The sequence below is a fragment of the Bubalus kerabau genome, chromosome 15 (genome assembly GCF_029407905.1).
Source record: "Bubalus kerabau isolate K-KA32 ecotype Philippines breed swamp buffalo chromosome 15, PCC_UOA_SB_1v2, whole genome shotgun sequence".
Classification (NCBI taxonomy): Eukaryota; Metazoa; Chordata; class Mammalia; order Artiodactyla; family Bovidae; genus Bubalus; species Bubalus kerabau.
This window is the reverse complement of record NC_073638.1, coordinates 24,431,818-24,446,995: the sequence shown is the minus strand read 5'-3', so window position 1 is coordinate 24,446,995 and position 15,178 is coordinate 24,431,818. Positions and strand designations below refer to the sequence as shown.

The window sequence follows — 15,178 nt, the reverse complement described above, 5'->3', positions numbered from 1 at the left end:
TGCATGCCTGCACGCTCAGCTGCTTCAGTCGTGTCCTCCTCTTTGCGACCCAATGGACTGTAGCCCTCTAGGCTCCTCGGTCCATGGGATTCTCCAGGCAAGAATACTGGAGTGGGTTACCATGCCCTTCTCCAGGGGATCTTCCTCACCCAGTGATCGAACCCGTGTGTCCTGCATTACAGGCAGTTTCTTTACTGCTGAGCCACTGAGAAAGCCTGTGATGTTCCTTAGCATATCTTTAAACCCTGAAGTGTGATAGAGGAGCCAGGATCTGATATGTAAGATCAGAGACCATGCCTTGGACTCTCCCTCCCTCATGGTCCTGTTTTCTGGTGGCTATGCCAGGGGCTGGCTGCTAAGAGTTCCCAAAGGAGCTAGGTAAGTGCAAGACTTAGCATTCTCTGCTTTCAAACACCAAACCAGTGGGTGCTGGCCGTGGTGCTGATGTTCTTGCTGGAGGAGAGCGGCTCCCAGCTTCCCCAAGAGGCCATGAGCCCACAATAATAACAGGACTATGTAGACCCTTCCATCATCTTTCCAGGGGATTACAGAACTGAGCATCATTCTCCCCACCTCCCCACTGCTAAGTTCATGGTTCTGATCCCCAGACCTTGAATCCCACCTCCAATCGTCTCCTTCAGAACAGCCACCATTTGGTCACCTCTTAATTCCTTGGGCCAGAAAGCACCAAACATCTGAAACCACAGATAATTCCCCAACCTCATTACCACCAGTAACTTCAGACCTCATCTTCCATCCGCCCGGATGCTGACATAGGGTCAATAGGAGAGTTTAGGGATTCATCACATTTTATTATCTCCTTCATCTGATGAGTGTTCAGGGAAGTGGCCACTGGTGAGCAGGGAGACCTTAGGGTTGGATGAACCTAATGCAGAGTAATGAGGCCCATGTGGCAGAGAGCTGGCTTACCTTCCACCTCAAAACAAGGCTGAGGGGGTGAGCAGAATTCCAAAGTGCCAGTTCAGGGAAATGCCCATGGGGAAACTGAGGCTTGATGTTTAGACAGAGTGAAGTCAGGCCATGTGTGTGTTTCTTCTGATCCAAGAGTGTGTTTTAAAGCCATAATGGGCCTGTAGGGGAGTGGATGAGGGTGGAAGAATCTTAAACACCAAGTTTGGGGGAGGGAGAGTGAAGGCCCTGGTTTGGGACTGCTGAGATGCATTGGCACTGGAAACAGGCAGGAACTGTATATGTGCCTTGAGAACATCACTGGTGCCCCTTGGCCCTGAAATTCCCCCATCCCCATCCCCATCCTAACAAGCGCCATCACCCCCCACTCCCCCCGTGGCCAGGCGCTGGGCTGGACCCACTCAGGAATACTGCCAAATGGACCAGAGTGTGACCAGGGTGATGCTGTAGGCCAGCACCGCCAGCAGGTAGATGCGGAAGAGCAGCCGGTCCAGCACGGAGCCCACACGCAGCCAGTCCCGGGCCACCTCTCGGCTCCCCTCCCGCTTTTCCAGGAAGTGCCGGATGGAGGTTAGCTCCTGCAGCAGCCCGCGCACCGCCAGGGAGGCCTCCCGAGGCGGCGGGGGAGGGCTGCCTGTGCCCCTCGGGATCTTCTCCAAGTCCCGGGGTCCCCCCAGATGGCTGCAGTGGTTTCCCATGTCTAGAAGAAGGACAGAGCATTGGCAAAGGAGGGAGGCCTGGCAGGCTCGTGTGAACACTGGCCTTTACATTTCTAAGGCCTCAGACATTTTTACAATGTATGATTTCAGACCTAGAGTACGGAGAATAACTTACATCTTTGGGTACCCACCGTCCAACTTAAGCAAATAAAGAAAGCCAATGCAGTTGAAGATCACTGTATATCCTTCCACCTTAGTCACATCCTTCATCCCTTCCCAGGTCAGCAAGACCATGAATTTGATGTTTATCCTTCACACACACATTTTTTTTTTAACCCAAGGGCTTTCCCCAGCCATTTGATATCCATTATATCATTTGAACCTCCTGGCAGCCCCATGGAGAGGCAGACTTAGAGTGATTATTAACCACACTCTTCACATGAAGATGTGAAAGCTCAGAGAGGTTAAGTGACTAGCCTGCAGTGACCCAGCCAGAGCATCATTTAATGGTGAGGCCGCCGAGGTCCAGGTATCTGGACTCCAAATCCTCTGCCTTGTCCACTGCATCATATCACCTCCCTGCACTCCTCTCCATGACTTTGAATCCTTCTGGACCAGAAAATACACCTTCGGATCATTGCCTTCACCAGATGAAGAATAGAATTAGGCATTAGTTTATGGCACGAGCTCATGATGAGATGGTCTTAGGTTAACCAAACATCTTCTACAAAAGGCCAGGCCCCAGCCAGGAGGAGGACCCAAAGGAGGGGAGAAAGGTGGAGGGTTTAAAACACCAGCTTGGAGTCAGATGAGCCTGGGTTCAAATCATGCCTTCGCCAGGTCCTGGCTCTATGACTTAGGGCAAGCTCTTTGGCCTCTCTATGCTTCTGTTTCCTCATTTGAAAAATGAAAATGAGTATCCTATTGGGTCACCATGAGAACAACCTGTGATAATGCACAGAAAATGCTTTGCACACATCTGGTAAAGTGCTCAAGAAATCAACAAACCTATCACTACCACCACCACCGACAGAAGCATGAGGAATTTAGTATCCCTCTGTGCCCTGTCTCTCTGCCTCATAGGCGTTTGAAATTCTAAAGGGCCTGGTCTTTGGCTGATTCTAATGAGAGAGCGTTAGGAACCAGGCTGCAGAGTTGAACTACAGGAGGGTAGTTGTCCCATAAGTGCCTGTTGTCATTGTTTAGTTGCTAAGTCATGTCCAACTCTTTTGGTACCCGAGGGACTGTAGCCCACCAGCCTCCTCTGTACACCCCATGGAATATCCCAGGTAAGAATACTGGAGTGGGTTGCCATTTCCTTCTCCAGGGAATCTTCCCGACCCAGGGATCAGACTCGCGTCTCCTGCATTGCAGGTAGATTCTTTAATGCTGATCCACCAGGAAAGCACTATAAGTGCCTGAGGGGCATCTACTTGACCTCCCTTGGGATCCATCTCAGGTGAGGTCACCCTAAGCCCAGAGGTCTTAGGTTCTGACACACTCAGTCTCTAGGACTCCTAAACCCTCTTCCCCTCCACCCAGGCTGCTGCTGCTGCTGCTGCTGTTAAGTCACGTCAGTCATGTGCAACTCTGTGCGACCCCATAGATGGCAGCCCACCAGGCTCCCCATCCCTGGGATTCTCCAGGCAAGAACACTGGAGTGGGTTGCCATTTCCTTCTCCAATGCATGAAAGTGAAAAGTGAAAGTGAAGTCACTCAGCTGTGTCTGACTCTTAGTCATGGACTAAGTCCATGGACTAAGTCATGGACTTAGTCATGGACTGCAGCCCACCAGGCTCCTCCGTCCATGGGGCTTTCCAGGCAAGAGGACTGGAGTGGGTCGCCAGTGCCTTCTCCACCCAGGCTGATGTGTGAATACAAAGTGAGGAAGGGGTTTGACTGATGTCTTTGGCTGAAGTCTGCCATGAATTCTTGGTGCAGGACGGTACCCAGTTTGCAGGCCCTGCCCAGGCTCTCTGGCCTGGCGAGCCCTCCAGAGCCTCCCCCACCGCCAAGTCCCTGCCTCCAGGTCAGAAGTTCCCTTCCACGTGGGACTCTCCCGTTCCTGTCTCACCTGAGCAGTCATCGGTCTTGGCGGCTAGGGAGGTGGCTGCGGGCCTCCGGGCTGTCGACTGCTCCCCTAGGCAGAGGAGCAGGGTGACTCTCTCAAGAACCAGGTGGCGCAGCCAGGCGGGCACCGGCTGCTGCAGGTCCTGTTTGTGTACCAGCCGCACGATGAGGATCGTCTCGGCCAAGCTGATCACCAGGAGAGCCATGCACACGACGAAGTAGACACCTATGCGCCCCAGGACGGGGCGGGGTGGGGGACACACATGGGAGGTAGGAGAGGCGCGGGTCCCTCGGCCCCAGGGAGCTCTCCCCCAGGAGCCGGCCTTACCGATGAGCGGCGTGCCGATGGCCGTGGCGGGCAGCGTGTCGGACACGATGATCAGGAAGACCGAGTAGCCCAGGAGGAGCGTGATCTTGAAGGAAACTCTCTCACCACTGTCCGGAGGCAGATAGAAGCCCACGATGTCCACGACCATGAGGAAGATACTGGGCAGAAGCAGGCTGACCGCATAGAAGAGGGGCCGTCGGCGGATGACCACCTGGATCGAGAGAGGAGCTCAGGGGAGTGGGGGCAGACAGGTTCTGGGCCCAGGAACCCCCTCCTCCCCATCCCAGATCCTCTTGCTTCATGGAGCTTTCAGCCTGGACTGCTGAAAGATGTAGACAAACCCCATATACTGTCTCTGGATCAAAGCTCATGGCTGTTCAGGAAAAGTGAAGAGACACCGCAGCTGTGTTTCCCCAACCACTTCGTTGAGGATGCAGGGCACCCTGGAGCTGGGAAAGGGCTGCGGAGGTTCTTCCCCATTCACCTCCTGAAGCCTGCCGGGGTGTGCCCCACTCACATAGAACTTCATCTCTGCGTAGCTGTCACTGCTTTCTATACTGAACTCCTGGAACTGGGTCAGCACCCCCAGCAGCTCCCACTCGCCCTGGTTCATGAAGACGCTCCTGTCGAACTTCACCTTTTCAGGCAGGCGCCATAGGGAGATGTTGATGTCCTGGACTGAGACAGGAGAAACGGGGCAGCTTTGGAGCCCAGGCCAGGGGCATGCCAGACCCTGTGAGGGTGGGGCAGCACCCACGTGGCGTGGCACAAGTCTCAGCTTGTAATCTTCAGCCTGTTTCTTGGCTGTAAGATGAGGTCATAGTGCACCCTGTACCTGTCTGTGCAGGGGGGCTGTACAGAGGGGACAGGTCCTGAATGGAGACACAGCAAAATGCAAACAGCTGGACAAACTATTTATTACCATGCCTTCTCCTCTTTCTGTCTCTGTCTCTCTCTCTCACATGCACACTCATACTTTCAAGCATTCCTCTAGGTTTCCTGTTAGAATTTCTCCTGTAGGCAATGAGCAAGAGGCAGCTTTTCTCATCCTTGCCTTGATAGAGCTGCCTGCCTTCATATTTATTTATTTATGCAGCTACGCCGTGTCTTTGTTTTGGCATGTGAGAGATCTCACACATGGCTGTGGCAGGCAGGATCTAGTTCCCTGATCAGGGATCGAACCCAGGCCTCCTGCTTTGGGAGTGTGAAGTCTTAGCCACTGGCCCACCAGAGAAGTCCCTGAGCTGCCTGTCTTTCAAGGTGAATTAGGAAAATAAGCAAAATCCTCCCTTACAGAATAACGGTTATACTGCTCCACATTTATACTAGCGAAACAGATATACATGTGTGGCAGAAGACAGCAGTATCCATTGCAGCAAAATGCTGTGAAAGATCTAAATTCCCACCAATCAGGGAAATGCTTAATAAAGTTTATGCAGCCCAAACCTTGAACTCTTCTACAGCAGTCAACATTGATGAGGAAGAACTAAATCTGTACTAACTGGAAAAATGCCCAAGACTGGTTGTTAAGTAAAAAGACTCAGGTACAAGTATATATTGGAACACAGAACATTTTACATTTATGTAAAATAAAAACCCATAAAACATTTCTGGACACTTTCCATAGATGTGTATGTATGTGTATGTATTCAAAGGCTGGAGAAGGATCTAGAAGAACATATTATATAAAATAGATATCAATATATATATGTATATCATGATACTGATAAAAATTAAGTCTCGGTGTAGGGAGTTGTTGGTAAGAGTTTGGGATTGAGAGTAGAGGTCAAAAGTCAAAAATTATTTGCAATTATGACTTTTGTTCAAGGGAGTTACGTATTACGTTTGTCATTACAGTTAATAAAATCAGGATAGCACTGCAGGATACCTTTATGCAGCAGAGAGAGGCTCACTTCACTAGACCCTGAAGGCACCTAGCGTGCGTCCACTTGGTGGAAGTTTGCCAAGCATCTTCCTTTGTGCTAGGCACTGCCCTGGGGAGCTAATCATGGCCAGAAATCCTGTCCCTGCCCTCTCTAAGTTTCCATCTAGTGGAGGAGTAGACGTTGAAATAAGTCTTTACAAATGAACAGAAGTAGAGAGAAAACAAGAGCCTATAAAATTGGGTGATGGAGGTGCCTTGTTTGGGGGACGAATGGGGGTTTACTGAGTAACTGACATGGACACTGTGATTAGAAGTTGTGTAGAGTGACTTAGCAACAGCAGAGGCAGAGGGACTTTGGGCTTCTCTCTGGTTCAGACGGTGAAGAATCTGCCTGTAATGCGGGAGACCTGGGTTCAATCCCTGAACAGGGAAGATCCTCTGGAGAAAGGAATGGACAGAAGGGAATGGTTACCCACTCCAGGACTCTTGCCTGGAGAAGTCCATGGACAGAGGAGCCTGGTGGGCTGCAGTTCATGGGGTTGCAAAGAGTCGGACATGAGTGAGTGACTTCACTTTCACTTTCTTTCACTGAAGGCCTTCACTGGAGGTCCAGTGGTTACGACGCCATGCTTCCAATGCAGGGGCCATGAGTTCCATCCCTAGTCGGGGAACCATCCCTAGTCCTGCCGCAGGTGTCAGAGGGCAGGAGGGGCGCCAGAAGGAGAAAAGGAGAGGGAGGGGCAAGGTGTCCAAGGAGAAGCAGCAGCATGTGAGTAAGGGAAAAAACAAGGGGTGCTGGGGCCGGGAAAGCAGGCAGCTGGGCTGGGGACTGAGTGGCAGGGGAAGCCCGAGTGGTGTCTGTGCGCAGAGGCCTGTAGACCAGGTAAGAGATCTGGATCATGTCTCAGGAGGGCTGGCGAAACCCTGAGAGTTTTAAGTAGATAGAGACGTGATCAGATTTGCATGACTTTTCAATTTAAAAAATTGGGGGGAGGGGGGCCACACACATGGGATATTACTTCCCCAACAAGGGATGGAACCTGAGTTCCCTGCATTGGAAGCTCTGAGCTTTAACCACTGGACTGCCAGGGAAGTCCCCAGATTTGCGTTTGCATAAGATCTCTCTGGCTGCTGTGAGAAGCATGAATTGGTGTGGGGGTGGGGACCGGAGGGGATGAGAATGAATGGGGACTGCTGGGAGCTACTGCAGTAACCTGGGCAGGAGATGAGGGTAGCTGGCACTGGGGGGGAGGGTCCATCAGTGAAGAAGTGGGTAGATTTGAAAGACACTTCCTGCCAGATCCTACTTGTGACTTGGGAAAAGCATCATCCCTGACCAAGCATCTTGCCCTCAGTTTACACCGTCTCATTCCATCGTTAGGACAGCTGAGGGAGGCTGACGAGGGTTACATGGTCAGTGCCATTTAGAGGATGGGGAAACAGAGGCTGAGCAACATGAACAAATAAGAGGTGAGCGAACTGGAGAAGGGAGACTACATCCCCAGGGGTGCTCCTCATGCAGGCATCCCTGGGCCCCCACCTGTTCTCCCACCTCCCAAAGCCCCTGGACTCACTGGTGTGCAGCCAGCTGGTGAAGGTCAGCGAGCAGTTCTGTACGTCGAAGGGGAAGTTGTAGATGTCCAGGGTACAGGCGGTCATCACCTGGAGGGGCTTGTAGTTCTGGACCTCGCCATGATGCCGGACATAGACATACGGGATGTTTGGAGACTTCCCGACGTCCACACTGGCCAGGGAAGAAGGGTGGGTTTGGGGCTCAAGAAGCAGGCCAAGCCCTGGGTGTCAGAAGGTCTCTGAGCAGTTTGGCAGGGGAAGAGATGCAGAGAGGGTCCAGACAACAGGACAGCCTGGCAGTTTTGTCTGGACTTGGCGTGTCCAAGCTTCTTATCTTAGGCTTCCTTACCTGCCATCACCAAGGCCACTTTTCAAGCAGTTAAAGAGCATTTCTCCTTTATTCCCCTGGCAACCTAGCCACAAAATGCAAGCCAGGAGTCCATGGACCCCAAAGCCCCGGGCCATAAGGGGAACACCAAGCTGTCCCCCACATGCCGCCCACCCGGGCTGGGCAGAGCTCAGCTCCCAGGATCGACAGCCTGGTGGCAACAGGCAGGCTTGGTGGGAGAGCAGACCCTTGGGTTCCATCCCTAGGAATCCTTGAAATTAAAACAATCATTTCCAGGGGTGGGGGGTGAAGAATTAGGGCAAGTAACAAAGTCCTGTATGAGCTCATCCCATTCTCTTTGGGCAGACCCCAGGCCAAGCTCCCCCAAGGGAGCCCTGGAGCTAAGCCTGGGGTCCTGAGCCTATGGCGTTCTGTGGCATCAGGCTGAGAGACAAGAAGTCAAGGCCAAGGCTACTTCAGTGTTGAAAATGGAGATCCAGCCTGAAACTAGAGATCCCCAGTCCCTCCAGACTCAGCTCTGCAGGGAGTGAGGCTCTCAGTCAGCTGCCTCCCTGAATTGTGAGCAGCAGCCCCTGGACATGGGCGATGCAGTGGGTACTGGGTGGAGGACAGCTGGCCCCTGCCACCTTCTCCTTCCATCTGTCTCCCCAGCCATCTTCCCAGACCTTGGATTCAGAAGCCCAGGCAGTGGAGCCTGAAGGATGGGGAGAAGGAATGTTGGCTGCTGGAAATAAAGGCTGGTGGGACCTACTTCATCCCAGGGTGCAATCTGTGCCCACTCAGGCACGTGTGTGGCTTGAAAGTTTGAGTTTCTCCTGGCCCCAAGTCTCCTCTGCCAACCATCGCTGGCACTTTATTCCTTTCAGAAATATTCCTGTCCCCTTTAAAAACACTGTTCCCCACTAGACTATTATGACAATGTGGATTCATTCACTGGCCTCCTTTCTCCCTGGAAAGGGATCCTTGGGTCAAGGAGAAGAGCAAAGTTTCAGCATCAGACATAGAAAAAGGGGAGTTTTGAAAAGAAAAGAAAGGGAGAAAAAGATAAAAGGGAACGAGGGCCCAGTGCAACTTTACCTCCATTTCTGCAGGTCTGGTGGAGCATCTCATATACAACAGCAGTGATCTTGTCTCCTGCCCCCCTGCCGTCCCCAGCGCCCCCCACCCCCGCCCCTGGCTGCCACGCGTCTGATGACAGTACTCACAACTCATTGATAAGGATGTCTGGGACCCAGATGCTGTCTGTGGGGATGGACAATTTGGTGATGTTGTCAAAGTCCTCAGGGTTCCACTGGAGAAACTCATCGGTCCAGTACTAGGAGAGGAGCAGGAATGATCACGGGTGACCCAGTCCATCATGGGCAGGGCGGTCTGCAACTCAGGCCAACTTCACCGCTCAGAGCCCAAGCAACAAGGGGGGCATCTTCTTGGGAGAATCTGGGTGTCAGTGGCACCCAGGTTACTCAGTGGTACCTAAGAATCCCTTCCCCTCTGCACTCACACATCCCTACATGCGAATATATACAACACAGGCAGATGTAGCCTCTCCCTGGGGAAGGTATCCAGTCATTTCTAATGTTATAAACCACCTAGCCATCAACTGAGGTATGTGTGCTAAGTCACTTCAGTCATGTCCGACTCCTTGCAACCCTATGGCCTGTAGCCCACCAGACTCCTCTGTTCATGGGGTTTTCCAGGCAAGAATACTGGAGTGGGTTGTCATTTTCTCTTAGACAAATCCCTTCTTGGGTCTTGATGTACACATACATAGACAGGGATAATGGTATGCACCTCACAGGGTAAGGTATGGCTATAGCTAAATTTTGATCACTGCCTCCCCCACTCTCTTGCCAGAATGACTGGTCTAAAATGTAAATGCCACCATGTCGCTCCTTTGCCTCTGAGTCCTCCTTGCACCCTGCCTGAGCGGTGCCCATCAGAAGCTGGAGGAGTGGGGAAGTGGCTGGGGATAGGAAGACTAAGTGATGGGATCAGCCTGTTTCAATCACCCGGTTTGGTCGTCATCCAATTTGGCTTTCATAGAGGGAAGAACTTTCTAGCAATCAGAGCTGTTTGAAAGCAAAGTGGCTGCCTTCTGAGCTGCCAGTCACCGAGGTGTTTGATCAGGAGAAGCGGGACAGGCACTTGCTGGAGAGGCTGTGAAAAACCTTGGAAACCGGGGAGGTTGGGGGATTTCTCCTCTGCTGATCTTTAAGCCGCCTCCTGTTTGCAGTCCTGAGGTTAGAGGGGCCCAGATTCAGGAGACCCCAGATCTCATGAGCATGCCTCTCCCCTTCCCTCCTCTCCCCTTTCTTCCCCTCCTTCCCTTGCCCAAGGCCTCTGAGATTCCCAGCTCCTCTGAGACAGAGGTGCGCCCTCAGGAAGGGTTGCCCGCCCCCCAGTCCAAGGAAATGGGGATGGGGGAGGGGCTGGTTTGCTCACCTGCCGATACCAGATGTACGTGGTCAGGATCTGGTTCTTCTCATCCTGCGGAAGGAACGGGAGCTCAGCAAAGGCGGCCCTGTGGGCTGGGAGCCCGCCTTGCACATGCCAACCCCAACAGGAGCTGCTGCTCCGTGCGCCTGCTCCCTTGAGAATGAGGAAATGGGGTGGGGAAAGGGGCCAGCCGGGGAAAAAATCGGCCTTTTACTAGGAGACACCTAGGAGACATCAAGGATTTCTTTTTTACCATATGTGTGTGTGTGTTCACACATATATGTCTTCTATTATCTTCTATTCGGTTGTGTATATTTCACATAAACATATATAATATAGTAACATAATAAAAGATAATAATAGAAGACATATTTAATGACCGTGAAGAAGGCTGAGCACCAAGGAATCGATGCTTTTGAATTGTGATGTTGGAGAAGACTTCTGAGAGTCCCTTGGACTGCAAGGAGATCAAAGAAGTCAATCTTAAAGGATATCAACCCTAAATATTCACTGGAAGGACTGATGCTTTAGCCACCTGATGCAAATAGCTGACTCTGGAAAATACCCTGATGCTGGGAAAGACTGAGGGCAGGAGAAGGGCATAACAGAAGATGAGATGGTTGGATGGCATCACCGACTCAATGGACATGAGTTTGAGCAAACTCTGGGAGGTGGTGAAGGACAGGGAAGCCTGGTGTGCTGCAGTCTGTGGGGTTGCAGAGTCGGACACAACTTAGCAACTAAACAACAACATAACAACATCATATATATGTATGTCTGTACAATTATATCTGTACGTATGTATCTACACCTATTTCCTATGTTAGCATGACGTCAAAAGGTACAGACCCACATAAAATGAAGAATTCATCACTCTCCCTCCCTTCCATCCAATTCCCAATCTCCCTTCCGGAAACAGCCAGCTGACTCCAGTAGAGATGGCCAGAGAAGTCAGTTCTGCCCACCCTACCCCAGGGCAGCACCTGCATCTCTGAAGTTGCCTTCTTCTTTATCTCAGCCCAGCATCCAACCCCCTACTTCAGCAATTGATTAACTGCTTTATTTATGATTAATTCTTCAACCACGATTTAGTAACACCTGCCATGTACCAGGGACGTGTGTAAGACACTGAGGGTGTAGAGGTGAATAGGATGGTCTGCACCCTCACCCAGCTCACCCAGGGAGGTGCAATGTGTGAAGAACCACACGTACACACAACCCATGGGCCGTAGGGTGTGGGAGAGGCAGCCATGCAGGTGACTCCAGTTTTCAGTTTGGGGAGCATCCTGAGCTGTGGTATCAGGGCTCAGGGGCTATGGGCACCCAAAAGCCCACCATGGACTGGGTCTCACATGGTCTCCCACTCAGAAGGTCCACCCTGGAGCAGGGCAGTGGGGCCGGGCGCTCACCACGCTGAGGATGGCGTAGACGATGACGTCGATGGACACGGTGGTCGGTGTCCTCCAGTCCCGCACGGGCCGCACGCCCTTCTTGTAGTTGGCCAGCAGGTGATCTGACAGCCGCAGCAGAGCCGGCCTGGAGGCGTTGGGGGGCTGGGGGTCCCCCCTGTGCTTGGCTGGGAAGAACAGACAGAGCAGCCTGAGTTTGCCCCAGATCTCTGGCCCTGGTTTCAAAGCTAGTAAATGTGTCCCCACTTAATCCCACCTCCCAGAACTCCCAGATACCCCCACAGACTGAAATTCCCATCTCCGGAGAATTTTTTGCCTACAGAGGTTCCTGCCAAAACCCAAAGGTATTCATCAGGGTAGCCCCAACCTCCGTTTATATGAGAAAGGAAGGTGGGCTGTGAGAGCAGGTGGCACGAGGCAGGTGAGGTCTCGAGTCGGCCAAGGATGAGAAGGGTTGAGAGTCGCTGCCCGCCCAGAGGAGGTGGGCCTCTGGGGCCTGGACGAGGGGCTCTGGGAGCCCAGGGAAGCTGGCCCTAGCAGGAGATCCTAGAGAGTATGGCCCCAAGTGCACAGATTCTAAGCCCAGCGGTCTGCAGGGTGTCAGCCTCAGCGGAGGTCAGAGCTCAGTGTCTGCACAGCTCACGGTCCCTGGGACCCCAGCCCTCAGCTGACGAGGAGAGAAGGGTGGGCACCCAGCGAATGCCCTCTCCGACCTGCAAAGCCCACCCCAGGGAGAGCCCGCCCGTCTGCACGCTCATGCAAACTCCCGAGGAGTCCTTGCTGGGCCTCCTTCTTAGTCTAGCTTTCTGGGCTGGTTTGATGGGGTTGGGAAGAGGGCTGGGGTGGGGTGTGGAGGAAGCCAGTAGAAACCAAGCTGCTCCCAGAGCCAGAGGCCTGCAAGGATAAAATCGTGAAACCCCACACCTAGGCCCTCGCCCCATTCTGCGGGGATTTCACAGGAGCACCTCAGCTGTCTCTCTGGGAAACAGTAAGAGCATTTCCTGAAAGATGCCAGAAACACAAAGGGGAAAGACAGGGTTGGGGGGCTCCCTGGAGTACACAGGGCGCTGCTGGGGGCGGCAGGGGGCGGGGCCTTTCACAGCCCAGAGCCCGGTAGGCTGGGCTTTCCCTAGAAAAGCCTGCCTCTTCTCCCACCTCATCTACCGTGCGTGTAATCCCTACAGCAAATTGGTCCTGCAGGTTCCCTTTCCTGCCCACCCCCGCCCCCCACTCCCCAATAAACTTTCAGAAAAACAACAGCAGAGAGAGAGGGGAAGATGAGAGGATGTTTACTGAGCGTCCCCTTTGGGAATAATACCAATGAGCACATCGTTCATTTCAGTATCAGCCCCCTGGGCTGCCTGCTACCAGAGCCCACATTACTGATAAAGATGCCCGAGGCTCAGACAGGCAAGTACTGTGCCCTGCAGGCAAGGGAGCTGGGATTCAGACCCAGGTCCCTGCGTATCTTCACTGCACCAGCAACAGCCCAGGTCTTATCGTCTGGGATTCTGACCAGACTGGGCGCCGCAGACCTCAGGGCCAAGGACCAGTGCTGGGAGAGACAGAGCTCCCCCTCAACCAGAGAAGCCCCAGACCACAGTCGTAACTCACAGCCCGGGCCTGCTCGTCCCACTGAGCTACTCCCAACGGCATGAGGAAAACCATCGTGCCCCTAAGCCCTTCAGAGCTGTCCATTTAACCACAACCTAAACTGTGCCCGCCCTGGCTTCAAAGAGCTCTGGCTGGAGAGAAAACCTTTCCACGAAGGGTGGAGGTGGGGGATGACTACTGTCTGCAACAAAGGAAATGGATTCTTTTGTGGCTAAAACTCGTAGTATCCCCAGGAGGCGGGAAAGGATGGGTGAGGGAATGCAGAGAGAAGTTTGGTGCTATCTGAGCTGAGCCCTGGAAGGAACTTTTCTAGAAGACAAAGGCCCAGAGAGCTCGTGCAATGAAAGCAGTGAAGTCAGGGAAGATGACATCTGTCCTGGTCTCTAGTGCTGTGGAGCTGTGTGACCCTGGGTAAAATCTACCCACCCTGGACCACAGCATTCCCGTTTATAATAAGAGAGAGGGGATCAAGACAGCTCCAACTTCCCTTACATCTGCCCTTCAATGAGTCTGGGGGCCAAAGCAAAGAGGAGAGGAGCCCACTAAGCATTTCCCACACAGCAGGCTGTGCCACGCCCCACTCTGCAAGCTCTGCTCTCACCCTTCACTCGAGATGCCCAACTTTCTAGCTATATCCCCAGGGCGTGGAAATTCCCTCTTGCCCACATACGGTAAGGTCCCTGACTTTCCTGTTGCCTCACCCACTCCAAAACCCTCCTTCCTTCAAATTTTGGAGGCGCTAAGCATCCCCTGCGCCACCTCTGTCCGCTGCCTCCCAGGTGCTGCGTGCTGTCCCACCGTCTCCTTACCTTCTCCCCGTGGTGCCAGCAGCGTGGGCAGAAGCAAGCCAAGCAGAGCCCGCGGCACCCAGGGCAGCATAGTCGCTTCTCTCGGAGCGGCCTTCAGGGTGAGCGCTGCAGAGGACCAGCCTGCCCACTGCGTTCCACCAGCCTCATATCAGCCAGCCTCCCACACCTCCTGAGGCTGCAGCCTTACGCTGCCTCTGGCCACCAGGGCTGGGAAGCCGCCAAGTTTTCCTGCAATCAATCCTTCCGCTGGATCAGGTTTCAGGGCGGGGAGGGCAGGGGAGGAAGCCCGCCAGGCTGATGTCACGGGGCCAATGGAGCTTAGTCCTCCCGTTCAGCCAGGTGGCCTGGCTGAGTTCCCCAAGGAGTAACTTGGGGACAGAGGGCTGCAGGAGCCCCTGGAGCAAGGGGACAGTCTGTCTGTTGAGAGGCGCTCTGGGCTGCTGCCTTCGCTTATGCCCCTCGCTAGCATTGAGCCGGGGCTTTTCTGGTGGCTCAGCTGTAAAGAATCCACCTACAACGCAGGAGACCCGGGGTCGATCCGTAAGTCAGGAAGATCCCCTGGAGGAGGGCATGGCAACCCACTCCAGTGTTCTTGCCTGGGAAATCCCATGGACAGAGAAGCCTGGTGGGCTACAGTCCATAGAGTCGCACAGAGTCGGACACGACTGAAGCGACTTAGCAGCAGCAGCATTGAACTGGGGCAGAATGGGGTGAGGTAGGAGAAGCAGGAGGACCATGCTCTTCCTCCACAGGTGACACCGTGTCCCCAGCTAAACAGGTGACTGCGCATCATCAGTAAAGACCAAATATACATTTAACTGCTCTCCAGACACACCTAACCATTGTCCCTAAATGTCCCATTCTGTGTCCTTGGGGCTCCCTGTATGAATCGGTGAGGCACCCCCACTCCCCTGTTTCTTGCTCCAAGTCCTGGCCTGTATGTCCTGGGGGCCTGTGCCTTCCACCGAGCCAGGCACCCCCACCGCCCGCCCCCGGAGACAGAGCTGGGAAGGTAGGAGCATCAAACACTAAACTTGTTCTACAAGGGGCAGCGCCAAAGCTGGAGGGAAAATACGGCAAGAGGAAGATGAAAAGAAGCAGAAGGTAAAACTGTAGA

General features: G+C 53.3%; 1 protein-coding gene across 3 annotated transcripts; it reads right to left on the bottom strand.

The window, feature by feature from the left end:
- Positions 1–1,331: 1,331 nt before the first annotated feature.
- HTR3A (5-hydroxytryptamine receptor 3A) lies at positions 1,332–14,131 on the bottom strand. Of its 3 annotated transcripts, XM_055547432.1 has the most exons (10): positions 14,062–14,131; positions 13,966–13,973; positions 11,639–11,782; positions 10,236–10,280; positions 8,999–9,108; positions 7,447–7,616; positions 4,505–4,665; positions 3,988–4,198; positions 3,664–3,885; positions 1,332–1,630 (listed from the first exon to the last, which is right to left on the bottom strand). In XM_055547432.1, the coding sequence occupies exons 1-10, from the start codon at positions 14,129–14,131 to the stop codon at positions 1,332–1,334; spliced, it is 1,440 nt and encodes a 479-aa protein (XP_055403407.1). The 3 variants fall into 3 exon arrangements, with proteins under 3 accessions (XP_055403407.1, XP_055403405.1, XP_055403406.1); XM_055547430.1 differs by having other exon boundaries at positions 3,664–4,198; XM_055547431.1 differs by lacking the exon at positions 13,966–13,973 and having other exon boundaries at positions 11,639–11,805.
- Positions 14,132–15,178: the final 1,047 nt, after the last annotated feature.